General features: G+C 42.6%; 2 protein-coding genes across 2 annotated transcripts; both read right to left on the bottom strand.

Annotated features, from left to right (window-relative positions):
• Positions 1 to 2,131: 2,131 nt before the first annotated feature.
• Positions 2,132 to 4,297, bottom strand: il19l (interleukin 19 like). The gene is given in 6 exon segments (XM_041945984.1): positions 2,132 to 2,224; positions 2,767 to 2,829; positions 2,935 to 3,087; positions 3,284 to 3,346; positions 3,499 to 3,697; positions 4,176 to 4,297. Coding segments are annotated over 6 exon segments (693 nt in total).
• Positions 4,298 to 5,721: 1,424 nt separating this feature from the next.
• Positions 5,722 to 13,756, bottom strand: LOC121620513 (proline/arginine-rich end leucine-rich repeat protein). The gene is made up of 7 exons (XM_041956579.1): positions 13,648 to 13,756; positions 8,864 to 9,299; positions 8,589 to 8,774; positions 8,319 to 8,476; positions 7,996 to 8,192; positions 6,612 to 6,687; positions 5,722 to 6,469 (listed from the first exon to the last, which is right to left on the bottom strand). Exons 2-7 carry the CDS (start codon positions 9,293 to 9,295, stop codon positions 6,379 to 6,381), a joined length of 1,140 nt encoding a protein of 379 aa, XP_041812513.1. The 5' UTR covers positions 9,296 to 9,299; positions 13,648 to 13,756; the 3' UTR covers positions 5,722 to 6,378.
• Between the last annotated feature and the right edge of the window lie 370 nt (positions 13,757 to 14,126).

Raw genomic sequence — 14,126 nt, 5'->3', positions numbered from 1 at the left:
AGTCGTGTTTCATGTAAGTGTGTTTTTGCTGCGTTGCCTTTGTTCATGTCTTGCTTTATGTAGGGTCCCTGTCCTTAGTGTTGTCTGTGTTTCCCTTGATTGTTAAAGTCCCATGCCATGTTCTGTTCAGGTGTGTTGTTTGAAAAGTTTATAATTTAGTTTTTTGCCTAGCCGGATTGTCCTCCTCGTTAAGAGTGATTTTCTGTTAGATTACTTTTGTAATTTAGATTCTCGTTCTTCCATTTACTAGTAGTGAATTTTGAGTTGTTAGTTTTTCATATCTAGTTCCTTCAGTAGTCAGTTCTGTTTTCCTAGCCCATTGTCCTTTCCTCCTTCGGGAGTGTTTTCTGTTCTTTATTTTATTCACTGAAAGTTTGTTTCTAGATTTGTCAATGTGTTAGTTCTGCTCCAAGTTTATGTAATTAAGTTTCTTCTCTTGTTATAGTCCGCCACCTTTTGTGTTAGAGTTCTTGTATTGCCCCTGTCTCATCCATGCCCCATTGTGTTTCTTGAGTTAGCGTGTTTCCATTGCTCAGCTTTTCCCTGTGTTGCCTTGTTGTGTATATATAGCCCTTGTCCTTAGAGTGTGTTAATTTTAGTTCCCATAGTTGTGTCTTTTGTTGTGAGTAATAAATTTATTTAAGTTGAATCTAGCCTATCCCTTGGTTTGTCTGTGTTCATGTCCTGATTGAGTTTTCCTTTTATTGTATTGTCCATAGTCTTGCCCTGTGTGTTAGTGAGTCCCTTGTGTTGCCCTAGTCTTGTCTCGTTGTGTAGCGTGTTATTGTTTATCCATAGTCTACGTCCCCTTTGTTTGTCTGCACCTGGGTTCAACCCTTTGTTTCCCCTCATAGTTCCCCTCATAGATCCCCCTAAGACCCCACATTCCTGACAATTTTTGTCATTGAGTTTTAGTTTTTTTAATCATTTCAAGCCTCTCTGCAATCATCTCATGACCCCTTAGATTAATCTTGCGGCTGCTCTGAGGGCCCTCGACCCGACGTTGGGAACAAGTGGATTAATTTACCTGACCATGTCTGAAGTCGCACGATATAAGGGGCCATTTTCCTACAGAATGAATGCTTTTACCACATTTTGCTGATAACGCTTGCAGACTTTTTCTTAAGTAGGATATTGAATGCAGGACTTTTACTCATAACAGAGTACTTGTACACTGCTGTATCAGCACTTCTACAAGATGCTGTTTATTTGGAACAAGTTATTTTCTGGTTTCAGTTGACTGGAGCAGCATGAAAAAGCAAACTGAGCATGACGACTGTCAGAGACAGAAAGTCAGACTGTTCAATTTAGGCAGATGTCTCTAGTTTCATTTCTTTTTTATCTCACAATTTGCAGCAAAATGAAAACAGAGTGTGGACAGTCATTCCCTTTACTTTGCTTAATAGCAGACAGCTTTGTCAAGTGTAGATCCAGAGAGGCCGAGAATCACGTGTCTATGCATTTTCTTTGCTCCTTCATTCTGCGTGTATCTGCTTTTCCCATCTGATGTTATTTGAGGACGGGATGATCCATTGAGGTTTTCATATCAGCAAGTTAATGTTCAGTGTTGTGGATTTCATGTAACTTAGTTTAGGAGGTCATAACCAGCCTGCAGCCTGCAGCTGCTGCTGCCAATGATGATGTTGAGCTGTCACATCATTTAAAGCAATGTGTTTTTATTGATCATCTATAGATGATGCAAAGCAGACATCACGTCATTGTGTGAAAGAGAAACACTCAAATTTAGTAGGTAAAAGTATCTTTTTTATTGATATGTTGAAATCAAACCAGTGTTAAAATTAAAAAGTTGAAATTAAACCATGACCCTTGTCTGAACAACACACACATCGAAGACCTTGAAAACTTTCTCCTTTTGATAAATATAAATAGTTCAACCTTTATGTCATATTAATTATAAATATTACATCAAAACATTCAGTCCACATGTTAGTGGATACATTAAGTTAATTCAAGTACAACAAGAGAAATGCACAATGGCGCAGAGGGGAAGTAAACACATTTCTGACCTTCACTCTGCGTGCAAGTAATGCCAGGTTAAGAGTATTGATGCCACCCTGTGGCAGGCACTGTGGGGTTGCAGCGTTGATTTTGCTGATTAATGCTCGTCTGATCATGCGAGAACGTTCTGGCCGAGTCCCTCCAGCCACTCCAGCACAGTGTCCAGTTCTCCCACGGCCTTCTGTGCTGCCTGGATTATTTCTAGCTGCTCGGAGTGAAGGAGAAGGAAATGGAGAGAGAAAAGGGAGCACAGGGGATTTAGTGATGAGGATAGCCGTGTAGAAACAATGATCCGTTTGCTTTGTCTTGTTAGACTGGGTTTAATGGAAGCTGCAGCTGGAGAGTTTGTAATCAGTCACACCTTTCAAGGCCATTTATTTAGACATATGATATGTTCCATTAACCCTCAGAACCTTAGCATAAATTAACTTGCATCTTTTTGTCTGTTTCTTTTGCATGCCCACCTATCAGCATATTCAGACAAATAATGATATATGATGCTACTTTTTCACCATTTGTATGAATTACAATAAAACGTAGGATGTTCAGGACACATGAGTAAGTGATACCTGATATGTTTAAGATAATAAGATATTCCAAATAGAATGCTTTGTGAGTTGAAAATCAAAAGCAGCCCTTTCCAACTGAAATCCATCTGAGATATCAGTTTGAAAACGTGAATTAAATTGCTCCAGCACCCTCTGCAGTCCGCTGTGAGAATGTGAGTCATAAAGAGATGCAACACACCTGGTTAAACTGAGCGTGCAGGGAGTCGACTGCTCTCTGCGTTTCCTCTGTGCAGTGGCAGTGCTGAACAGAACGAAGCACAATTATTCATGCAACCGGTTTCTGTTTCTGAGTAAAAACACACTTTGTCATTGAACAGTTATCTCACTGAACCGCTTACTGACTTACACATGTGTGTATATCCCTCCTGATGCTGACAAAAGCGTTGGCCAGAGCGCTGGAGCAGCGTTGATCCTGTGGCTGAGGGGAGGCGTAGTTCCTGAACACTCTCTCCACATAGAAACGCAGCACGAGATACAGGAAACAGCACGTCTGACCATCCTGAGAGACACACATGAATGTCAGAAGACAGCAGCTCCCACACATCCATATTACACACTCATATGCTGTTTAGAAAGCCTTGAGCTGTCTATGGCTTAGGGCCAATGGCTCCGTGAAGAGGAGGCCAGAGGGGCCCACGACACATTAAACATAGTTACACATAGAACTTAAGCAGGGCTACATGATGAAGACTCACCTGAACATCCTTAATCAATGATTTGTCCAGAAGTTTCACTCCGATCTCACTGTCTGCTGCAATCTGTCATGCGAAGATCACAAAGAACAAGTGAGAATCTCTGATTTGTGTAGTCGAGGTCGCCAGTGTCTGCATGTCATGCTGGACGAGGCAGCTGCATTTCTTTCATTTCTTTTCAGTCAGCTGTTTGGAGAGCGCGTCTGTATCAAACTCACCGCATTTGATCGTATGTCGGAGTAGTATTTGCGCAGCTCCTGTGTGTGAACAACGACCGAGCAGCTGTTCAGGTGTAGAGTTCGGCTCTCCACCAGTTCGCTCAGACAGCTGAGCAGGAGGAGCAGGTGGAGAGAGCGGCTGAGCAGCATCTTCATCGCTGTGGTTATCTAAGAGCAACATTTTGTTTAGGATTAATGGCTGGCAATCACTTATTACATGTAGGTTAGTGTCAATCTAAGGACTACTTTAATAATTGATTATTCTATTCAACATATGGAGGAGGTACAAAACTATGAAATGTCAAAAAAGAAGTCCATCACAATTTCTCTTGGCCTAAGATAACATCTTTATAATTCTTGTTTGTTTTTTTGAACAACATTCCAAAAACCGCAATTTATAATGATTTTTAAAACAAGATAAAAGGAGAAAAAACACATTTCAGAAGCTGGAACCAGCAAATGTTTGGCACTTTGCTGAACAGATGACAATAACAAGAAATACAATTTCTGTTAATAAACTACATTTAGAGCACATGAAGTATACTTCATACTATACTTTACATATACTCTGACTTTCCTATCCTGTCTGGAAAATGAAGGCAAGCGGTCGCCGTGACGTTCAGGTACCATCGCCCAGCACCATGACCCTGACCAGCACCACCTTTGCTCAGACTCACCTGTGTGTGTGTTACTCAGAGGAAGAGTCCTGGGAAAGATGTGCGTCTGTGTCTCCATGCTGTCTCCTCTTATAGTGGAGTGAGGGGGATTTTACACCAGGTATCTCACAGGTTACATGCATGCACACACACGCGCCTGCGTGTGCGCATGCACAGAAATGAGTTTACAGGAGGAGGAAGGGTGTTGGAATTAGAGGAACTGCCCGGTGATGTCTCAATAGAAAGAAAAGGAAAAGGAGTGATTGAAGATTTCTTCCGCTCTGATGTGTGGTTATTGGAGAGAAACTCCTTCGCTGACAGTGCTGTGTAATTATGTCATGAGTCATTCATCAGGTCAGAGTGCCGTCATTCCTCTGCAGTGTTCATGCATTTGTCTGTGTGTTCCTTGAGAGACTACTACCTGCATCGTTTGGCTAATTAGATTTTGAAATGTGTTCTGTTTTAGGGGGAGAGACATGTAGGCATGTTTCTGTGTTGACCTCTGACCCATCACCATGCCTGCTCGCAAATGCTGTGTAACTGTTCGGCTAGATACTGGAAACAAAACCTTGTTCAGCACGAGACGTATCCCTACTCGCCTTCCTTCAGGAGCTCTCTCCGGCAGTGACGTCCCTCCTGACAGATGAGTTCTGATCGTAAAAACCTGCAGAACCTGCTCACCTGCCTGTCTGGCCAGGTTACCTTTGGGTGAAAGTATACTTGCGGTGGAAAGAATCATGAGCAGGGAAGTCCAGTGGAAACAGGAATAACCCTTGTTCAAGGAAAAATATGAAGTCAACCAATAACATCTATAGCGATTGTAATAACAGTAAATAAGGAAATGCATTTCCAAATATCCCTCGAGGAGGTGTCAGCCAGCTCAGGAATGCTTAATGCTAGTTTATAACCACTAGAGGTCAGTACAAAGCTTTTTTAACAAGGACCAACTAACGCTGATCCGAGTCACAAGTCTCTGACTCTGTGGCTCTGCCTCAACAGCTGGTGGGTGTATCAGCCACTGGTCTAAGATATTTCTGATCAAATAATGTAGTTCCAACTATTAGAGGTAAAATAAAGCTGTGTAATCTTTGCCTACATTGTAATCACTGCAACAAAATCTAAAAAGACTGAGTTCACTGAAAGGTTTTTACTGCACATATGTGACATTAAGTGTGAATTACGATAAAAGCCATCAGCGGTCACATGACTTTTATATTCTACCTGTTCTACTCACAGTTGTTGTTTTGATCATACATACATAAATACATTAATTTTACACAAAGTTCAAATGTGTTGCTGTTGGAGTTGTTGTCTTGTGAACAAACAGATGTTATGTTTACATGCTCACCAAAACCTCAAATTCATTAACTTCCTCGTAAAACGTTTGCAGCCAAGAGGCACTTGAGGTACTGGACTTTCCTTACGTGATTTCCTCCCAACAATCAACTGTGACATAAATCGAGATGGCATCAGCTGATGTGGAGTTACCAGAGGAGCATGAAAGGGGGGTGAGAAAATCTCAGAAATTGCATTTGTAATTCAAGTGAAACATCAAACATGGTCAAATGATCAAAGGAAATGTTTTATTTTCCATTATTTTTACAAAGCTTCTTTATACAGAAGAATAATATACAGAAGACTAAGAATAAAAAGAATAAAATGACATTTTTACATGGAGTACCTTGAAAATCACAGGCACATGTGGGACAGTTGCAACTACATGGTAGTTATGTTTTAAAATGGTTCATCTAACATCCACTGCAGGTCTGTTTGTTGTCCTTGGTGGCAGCTCTACACATCTGCTAGGGAACATAACTACCCTCCACATCTGTAGCATGCCTGTCAATGTACCTGTATTTTCAGGCTTTACTCATTTTTTTTGCATTGTAATTTAATAAACAAACAAACAAAACAAAAAAACAGCTGATAAACTGTAACTCCTACAAAAGAACCTAACCCTAAATGTCGGTATTTCCACTCGATTCGATGTTCTGATTCTCTTGAATCTGGCAACGGTGAAACTTAAACTTGAAAAGCACCAAAGCTTTACAGTTTTTTTCCCCATACATTTGGAGTTCCACTGTATGTGCGGCTGGATATACCTTTTGCTTCACTGAGCATGTTTAACTTAAATTCAATTTGTACTGTGTGTGTGCGTGTGCGTGTGTGGGTGTGCGTGTGTGTGTGTGTGTACATGCCTCCAGGGCCTTTAGGCACGATTCTCCTAAAAGACAATAGAGCGGAGGTGTCTGAAGCACATGATGACATCCAGAGGGATGGGAGGGCTCAGGTGATTTCCATCCAAACGCAGGTACCTGACATAACAGAGCAGGTGCTTAGCTTAATGCCGTCACAATTACTGACAGAACAATGTTGTTGCTATTTACTGCCTGTCAAAGGGTGCCGCGGCACTGATTTGTATTGCTGAGTGCCAAGATGTGACAAGACGTGACAAACCTTAGTCTGGGCACCACGCTGTAGTCGGTCAGGTCGGCCTGCAGGCTGAACGGGCAGATCACGGTGCCATTGATGCCTGTTGGGAAAACACACAGTCATGAATCTTTGGTCCTCAATTGTTTTCCTTCAAACAAGCAAGAAAAATGATTTATACTTCACTTTTATAAGAGAGTCCAGACAGACGGAAAAGGACATTAGGATTAGGATTCACTTTCTGAAGGGTGATTTAAAGCATGTTATTGACCGAAGCGAGCAAAGCTTTAGAGCCCTGTCAGCAACAAAACCTGTTCAGCTTCTCGACACAGAAAGAATAACTGAGTTGTCTGAAAAGCATTTTGCTGGCTCGAACGGGAAAGTTGACATGAAGTAGTCTCTGTGAAGCCCTGAAAGTAGGAAACACTTTCACTTTCTGTGATTTTCTTTGTTCTGGTCTCCTTCTTCCTTCAAGACAGAATCACCTGCCCCCAAAAGAGTCTTGGAATAATGTTTTTTACAGCTGACATAAATGGGATTTCGTGGTACATTTTATGGTATTACATTTACTTCAGGTGTCTTTATTGTGACTCTAAACAACAGTACACAACAGTCTGTCAGCACACAATCGTTTTAATTTTTATCATGTTTAAACAAACTAAGCCAAGTAAAATGCTTCATCAACAAACTGTGTACAAGTACAGTACATGTCAATAGTCAAGCACAGTTGCTCAATTTAATCAAATGGTTCAGCTCCAGGTAAAGTTAGAGCTACTCTCATAGATAGAATAAATAAGTTGCTATTACAGTCAGCAAATACAGAAGCTTAAAGCTGCATTTATATTTTTGGCCACTGGGGGGCAGAAGAACTGCCGAGACATACAAGTTCTATGGTGAACATTCGCCTGTTTACACATTTATCAGGCGAGGACTGACTGTTTGCTTCTGGCCACCTGAGAAATGTAAGAAATGTAGGAAATACAATATTCACTCATTAACTGATTTGCTATAAAATCAAACTCAAAGTTGTAATAATATTGCCATTATTTTACAACCCCCACCCACACAGGTGGTGTTTTCACTAGATCTACCTAATGTAGATGTAGACGTGTACAGGCTGTGCTTGACTGGCATGTCCTGTTAGCTTCGTTAGAAATGACCCCTTTATCGTTCTTGTTAATACATGGAGTTTGGTGAGCTCATGGAAGTCCCTTCCTCACTATCAGCTTTTCACATCAGTAGCCTTTTGATTCATTGTTATTAAAAACAAAACTGATTCGTGCAGCTTTAAGTACACTCAATGTCTTGTACAGGTGGCTCTTGATGCAGTGTATTATCTAATTGTTAGACATATTTCTGCCACCTCTCACAAACCCTTGAGCTGGTGCTGATTGCTGCTGAGATGACTTACTCTCGATGCTGTTGTGGTTGAGGTGCAGGTGCTCCAGGTGACCGTTGAACAGAGGAACAGAAGCGAGCTGGTTGTGGGACAGCTGCAGGTCCAGCAGGCTGGATATGTTGAACACAGCTTTGGGGAGTCCTTTATCACTCAGCTGGTTGTGGTTCAGCCTCACAAACGCCAGGTGGCTGAAGTCTTTGAAGTAGTCTCTGAACAAGGCAACATTGGATGAGAAGAACAACTGTAAATCTTTGACTCCATGCAATCATACTGTTCATCAATAATGCGTGTGGTGTGTGCATGCCTGTTTGACAACATGTGCACTGTATACTTGCTTTGGAATGTCATCTATACTGTTTCTGTCCAGGAAAAGCTGTATGATTCCACTTGGTATGCCAGCAGGCATCTTTTTCAGGATGTTGCGAGCCAGATTGAGCTGCATGAGGCTCGTCAGGTCCTTAAATGTGTTCCTTCCCAGATCACTGTCACTCAGCTGAAAGAGAAGTCAGCAGACACTCACGTTTGCTCCAGAAATGCATACAGGTGGTGGACACTGCTCACACCTAGACAGACAGTCTGATAAGATGCTTTGAACAGAGGTTCACCTGGTTGTTATACAGGTCAAGCAGAGTCAGGTTCCCCATCTTGTTGAAGGCACCGGCAGGGATCCTAGAAATGCGATTCCTACTGAGGCGGAGCTGTTCTAGGGTAGCTGGGAGGCCTGAAGGGACCTCTTTCAGCTGATTGCCCTGTGCGTAGAGGTACAGCAGTGCTGGGATCTTCTCAAACACCTGCACAAGAGACAGACACAGAAAACACATTTTTAGGTTGTGTTATGGTATTTCCAAATCGTTAGTATCACTCGAGGAAGCTTTCTGACCTGTTTGTTTATTCGATGAATGCGATTATTGGCCAAGTTGACCCAGCGGACCTCAGTGGCATTGACGAACGCCCCTTCCGTAACCTCTGAGATGTAGTTGTTCTGCAGGTACAAGTAGTGGGTTCTAAATGGGATGACAGGGATCACACGGATGTTCCGGTTCTCACAGTTGAGAGAGTTCGGGTAGCTCGGGGAGCAGAAACACTCTCGGGGGCAGTCAGGATACATGGACGGTGGGCCCAGGATGGGTGGGGGGAAGTCTGTAGGCTCCTGGGGCTCTGGCTGTGCTGGTGCAGCAGGCTTGGGGACAGAAGGCTTCCTGGTGGTGGCTGGGCGCCTGGTGGGCTTCTTTGGCCGAGGTCTCTGGGTGGACACTGCCCCCATCAGGAGGAACAGAGCCAATGCAGAGACGAGTCCCGCGCCGGCCTTCATGGTCCTATGGTGGAGCGAAACAGAGTGAGTGGATTGGAAAGAAGCCTCCCCACAGCACACAACCCGTCATTTTGGTTCTGCTGGTTCACCAATAACACCCAAACTTTCTCTTTGGGGGATCAATTAAGGAATCTTATCTTGTCTTAGCCAACATGGTGAGCTTGTCCTTATGTGTGTGGGAGTTCCAGGGAAGGACAAACCCTCTTTCCTTGATTAGCAGCATTCAGAGTCTCAGAGCAGACCGAGGCAGTCATCTCTAATTACACTGAAAACTTCTGTAAGCAACTGTTTGCATTTTCCTTTTGATTGTTCCCATTTTTAGAGGAGCTTGGGATTTTTTTTTTTTTTTGGCTTGTGTCAAAAAAAAAAAAGATTGTTGTTCATCCTCTGTTGAGAGTTTTCAGCGATGAACTGGTCAACACAGTATAAAGACAAACATGAAGCAGGTTTCTTTTGGACCTTAACCGCAAAGACACTGAGACTGTGACAGCAAACATTTACTGCACTTTCATTCCAACATCAAATATTGCTGCTGTAAGTGGAAATGTAACTCTCAGTCTGGTTAACCCAAGTATTCAGTGTCTTTCAAAGTTTCTATAGCTGTGAATGTTTGTGCATGCTGTTGATTAGTTGTTGTCATCATGTCAAAGTGGCACATCGTATTCCAGTTTAAACAAATGGAATATGGAGGTTTGTGGCTTGGTAATGTAAGGGAACGAGAGTGAGTGAGAAAGTGGGCAGCGATTTGTTTAATTTGATTAAATTCAAGAGGGGGGCAGATACTGATACAGGAAATTAGCTCTTATGGGCGAGAGCAGGAAGGAAATGTTTGGGGATAAAGGCTCTATTGTCAGCCCTGGTCCAGAGGGAGAGCTGTGGAGGGGAATCTGGAAGGTTAAGGCTCTTTGACCCAGGAGAGCCTCAAAGGAAACCGGGCTGAATCTCAATGAGACTGTCATGGAGGCAATATTTATTTTTCAAACCATGATAAATACCAAACTGTTACAAGCAGAACTCAGACCATGAGTGTTTTGTTTTAAGATGACATCTATTTTATCCTCTTAGATTAGTTTCTGCTTAGCAAATCTTGGTTGGTGACACACAGACTCATCTAAGAGACACTCAAGAGTTTGAACAGAGGGGAGGTCATTTAAGGTTCCTACTGTAATTGATGACATCTAAAAAGCAGATGTGTGCAGCTTGTATTGGCTTGGCTCTTGGGCGCATACAGTGTAATGACCTTCATGCACACACACACACACACACACACACACACACACACACACACACTTTTGGGGACATTACATAGGCTTACATTCATTTCTTGGAGATTTATCCTAACCATAACCAGAGCCACATGCCTACTTGCCTAACCCTAACCGTAACCTAACCTCACCCTGACGTTAACCCAAATCTTCACCCTAAAATATAATGATTTACACTGTGGGGACTTGCGTGTTGTCTCCATTTGGCTGGCGAGTCCCCACAATGTGAATGTGTAAAGAGACTTATGTCCCCACAACATGAGTAACACACACACACACACACTCGATATTAAATGGTACAGACAACCAAAAGCCAAGGCACTCCATCTTTAGGTGGAATAGTCTTATTTCACTCTGTTTTCTGTGCTTTCAGCACCTGTCTGATCAGCCATCAGCGGTCCCTCCCTCCTTCGTACACAGATGTTTGACTTGGCATCACAAGCATTTACCCAGTAGAGATAAATCAGCTGCTTGTCTCTCAAATCAGACATTTTAGATTATTCAGAAGGCCTGTTTGTGTGCAGTTGTTTCTTTGTGCTGTGCATTGTACCTCATCAACAAAAGGCTGCTGAAAATAATCACCACTCAAATGCACCATTAGTTTCCAAAGACGTTGCTCCAGTTAGGCAAGCATTGGACCAATTTGATAAACATCACATATGAATCACGGGGCAGGAGCGGGGCTCCGAGCCAGAATCTGTCCTGCCTGGAAAAACAAATCTGAACTTTTCTCTGACAGCGTTCTCTGGCATCACCCTTCCTTTTCCCTCTGAGCCACCCAGAGCCTCCCAGCCCCTCGTTCAAAACCAGAACCAGCTCTCCTTTGTGCTGCTGTTGTCAGTCTGGCAAACATCTAAAAAACTCAAAGTCAAAAAGGGCTGACTCACTGCTTTGTTATTTGTGACCTCGATACGCAAATCTGATCAGTATGAGAACTGCACTTATTGCAGGGGGTGAGAGATTCCTGTAGTTTAGTTCTGCAGGTCAAGATGGCACAAACCACAGACACAGATTCACATCACAGATGACTGCAGTTCATGCATCCCTAACTGTCATTAATTAGACCCTAAAACAACAATTATTGTGCCATTAAGTTAGATCCTCTATTTAAAGACACCACACAAGGTCCATTGAGTAGGTCTCTTGCAGCTTTTGATCATGCTACATGTGTATAGCAGATACCAAATTACAATTTGCAAACCCCACCTGCTGATGAAGCTCATGTGATGTTACCAAAAGCTCCTGAACAGCTATTAAATGGAGCTGTTGGTGGGAATGTTTTCTCAACTGCTGTTTCTAAGGTCAGCAATGCATTTTGAACCCCGTCTACAAATTCACTTTTCCTTATCTAAAATGTAAATTCCAACTGCATCCACTCAAATTAATAACTTAAACTTAACATTTCATTAGAACTATTTACTTTCTCACAAGTCTTGCTTGTGCTTTTTCACATCTAAAACCAAGATGTTGTTATCATTAGTCAAAGTGCGGTTGAAGAGCATTTGAACTGCAGCTATTTCTGCAAGTGAAAACTACAGTTTCGATATCTTTGCATTTCATTTGAGCACAAGTACTAGCTGAAAGTCTTCTTGAGGGGCCTTCAGAGGAGATATTAATGTCCTCAGTCAGCATCAGAGCTGTATGACTGCTGTTTATGGGTATCAGGAGAGTAAAGAAAATCTCATTTTCAAGTAGCTTTCGAACAAAGCTCTTTGTTTTCACGAAGTCCTCGTGATGAGCTCTTTCCAAATCATTTTTTCCCTTGTTTGGCAGGACACGCGCTGTAATTCCTTTAACCAAAAATCACCACCGCTGTTTTGTAAGACCACTAAAAAAAGCCTTGAATTAGAGCCACGTCATGCATGGCACAGATCTGACTGATATCTGAAAAATATCTGGAACTGATCAACACAAAACATCTCCAAATAAGATAAATGATGATATGTGGCATCACACAAAATGCATCCTCTGCTTGTTATGACTCATCTCTGTGGATCTAAAACATTGTTTAAGGCAGTTAAGTCCACTTTAAGCTAAATATGTTAAAACTGCTTGGTATACATGCACTGGAAAAGTTTACAGTATTGACACCCTCATCAGCAGCAGATACTCGCCATGAGAATTACAAGTTTGCCAAAACATTTCCTCATGCGGGTGGGGCAGTCCTGCAGGGTCTGTGCAAAGACTGGATCTACATCTGTGGTACGTCAGTCTGGATGTTAGAGGGTGCACAAGCCAAACCAAATGATTAATTTGTCAGTAAACTAAAATAAAATGACCTAATGTAAAGAAAAATGAGAGCAGAGAAACAGAAGAGTTCAGACTTCACGTCTTTCTGTCATCACTGCTTCTTTGTCCTGATCACCAGCCAACTAAAACTATACCATTGTTTTCTTTTTACATTCTTCACACTCTTCTGAAAAAACTCTATTCTGAAAAAATATGTATGCAGTGAGATTGTTTTTTTTCACATTTCCAGAACATTTCTCTTCAGTTTATTTTGGCCAATCCACTTATATGATCCATCAGAGTTTACGATGAAACCAATGGTTCAGATTACAACTTCAATGCAGAGAAACTACATCAAGCAAAAAGTCCTGTTTGTGCACTGGCTTGAAATGACTTTAGGATCCACCTGATGAGATGCAAAACTGAAGTCTTTTCCACCAGCCGAAGTGAGCAACGGGGAGTTTTCACAAGCGTGACTGAGGCTTCACTGGTCGTATTTTAACTGCACCACAGCAGCTGCTGTCCTCCCGCACTGGCGGAAAAAGCTGAAATCAAATCAAGGTGAGTGCGCAGGAGTGGAGAAAAGCGGTCGAGTCGGAGTGTGTGGCAGCTCCCTGGAGGACAGAGTACCACTCTGTATGGCACAGTGTTTCTATAGAAACACAGCAGCATGGCTCAGCAGTGCCTGTGCCAGGATTTCCCCCCTCAGTGCACAAACACACACACACTCTCTCTCACAGACACACTTCTGCCTCTCTCTGTTTCACACACCAACAGGCTCCTGCCTGCAGCCTAATCTTATTGATAATGTCCCATCTAAAACAGCTCCCCCTGGAAACAACAAATAAAGTTTCTTACCTGCCTCTGGTACCTGCCCTCTTTTGTCGAGTCACAAGTTTTGTGTCTTTTCTTCTCTCTGCCTCTCTCACTCTTTTCCTTCCCCTCCCTCTCTCCCTCTCTCTCTCTCTCTTCCTCTGCTTCTCTCTGTCCCTAACCCTCCCCTCCCTCCCTCTCTCCCTCCCTCTCTCTCTCTCTCTCTCTCCTTTGGTGGACAAGCCTGCCTGTTGGGTTTGTTCCCTGGCTTTTTTCCCTCTGAAGGTCACAGTGGTTCTTTCTCCCCCTCTGCTCGGCTCAAGGCCAGGGAGGTTTAATCTTAATTCCTTCTGGAAGACTGCGGGCTCTTTTCATGTGTCTGAACTGTGTCACTGTTTGTTATTATTTTGTTCTGTTGCAGCATAGCATGAGAATGTTTGTCTCAAATAGACAAAAAAAGGAGGGAGCATGGGCATGTTTGCATATTTGTGTGTAGTTTGTGTTTCTGTATCAGAAGGCTTTGA

This window comes from Chelmon rostratus, chromosome 2 (genome assembly GCF_017976325.1).
Source record: "Chelmon rostratus isolate fCheRos1 chromosome 2, fCheRos1.pri, whole genome shotgun sequence".
Taxonomy (NCBI): domain Eukaryota; kingdom Metazoa; phylum Chordata; class Actinopteri; order Chaetodontiformes; family Chaetodontidae; genus Chelmon; species Chelmon rostratus.
Note: the sequence above shows the minus strand (reverse complement) of the source record. Positions and strands in the feature narration are given on the sequence as shown.

What these genes read in the sequence shown, in the direction of transcription:
- LOC121620513 (XM_041956579.1), bottom strand. Translation starts at nt 9,295, where the DNA reads ATGAAGGCCGGCGCGGGACTCGTCTCTGCATTGGCTCTGTTCCTCCTG. An exon ending in TTCATCGAATAAACAAACAG is followed by an intron (nt 8,775 to 8,863) that starts GTCAGAAAGCTT and finishes TCTCTTGTGCAG; the next exon opens with GTGTTTGAGAAGATCCCAGC. An exon ending in AGCGTGGTGCCCAGACTAAG is followed by an intron (nt 6,470 to 6,611) that starts GTTTGTCACGTC and finishes CTGTTATGTCAG; the next exon opens with GTACCTGCGTTTGGATGGAA.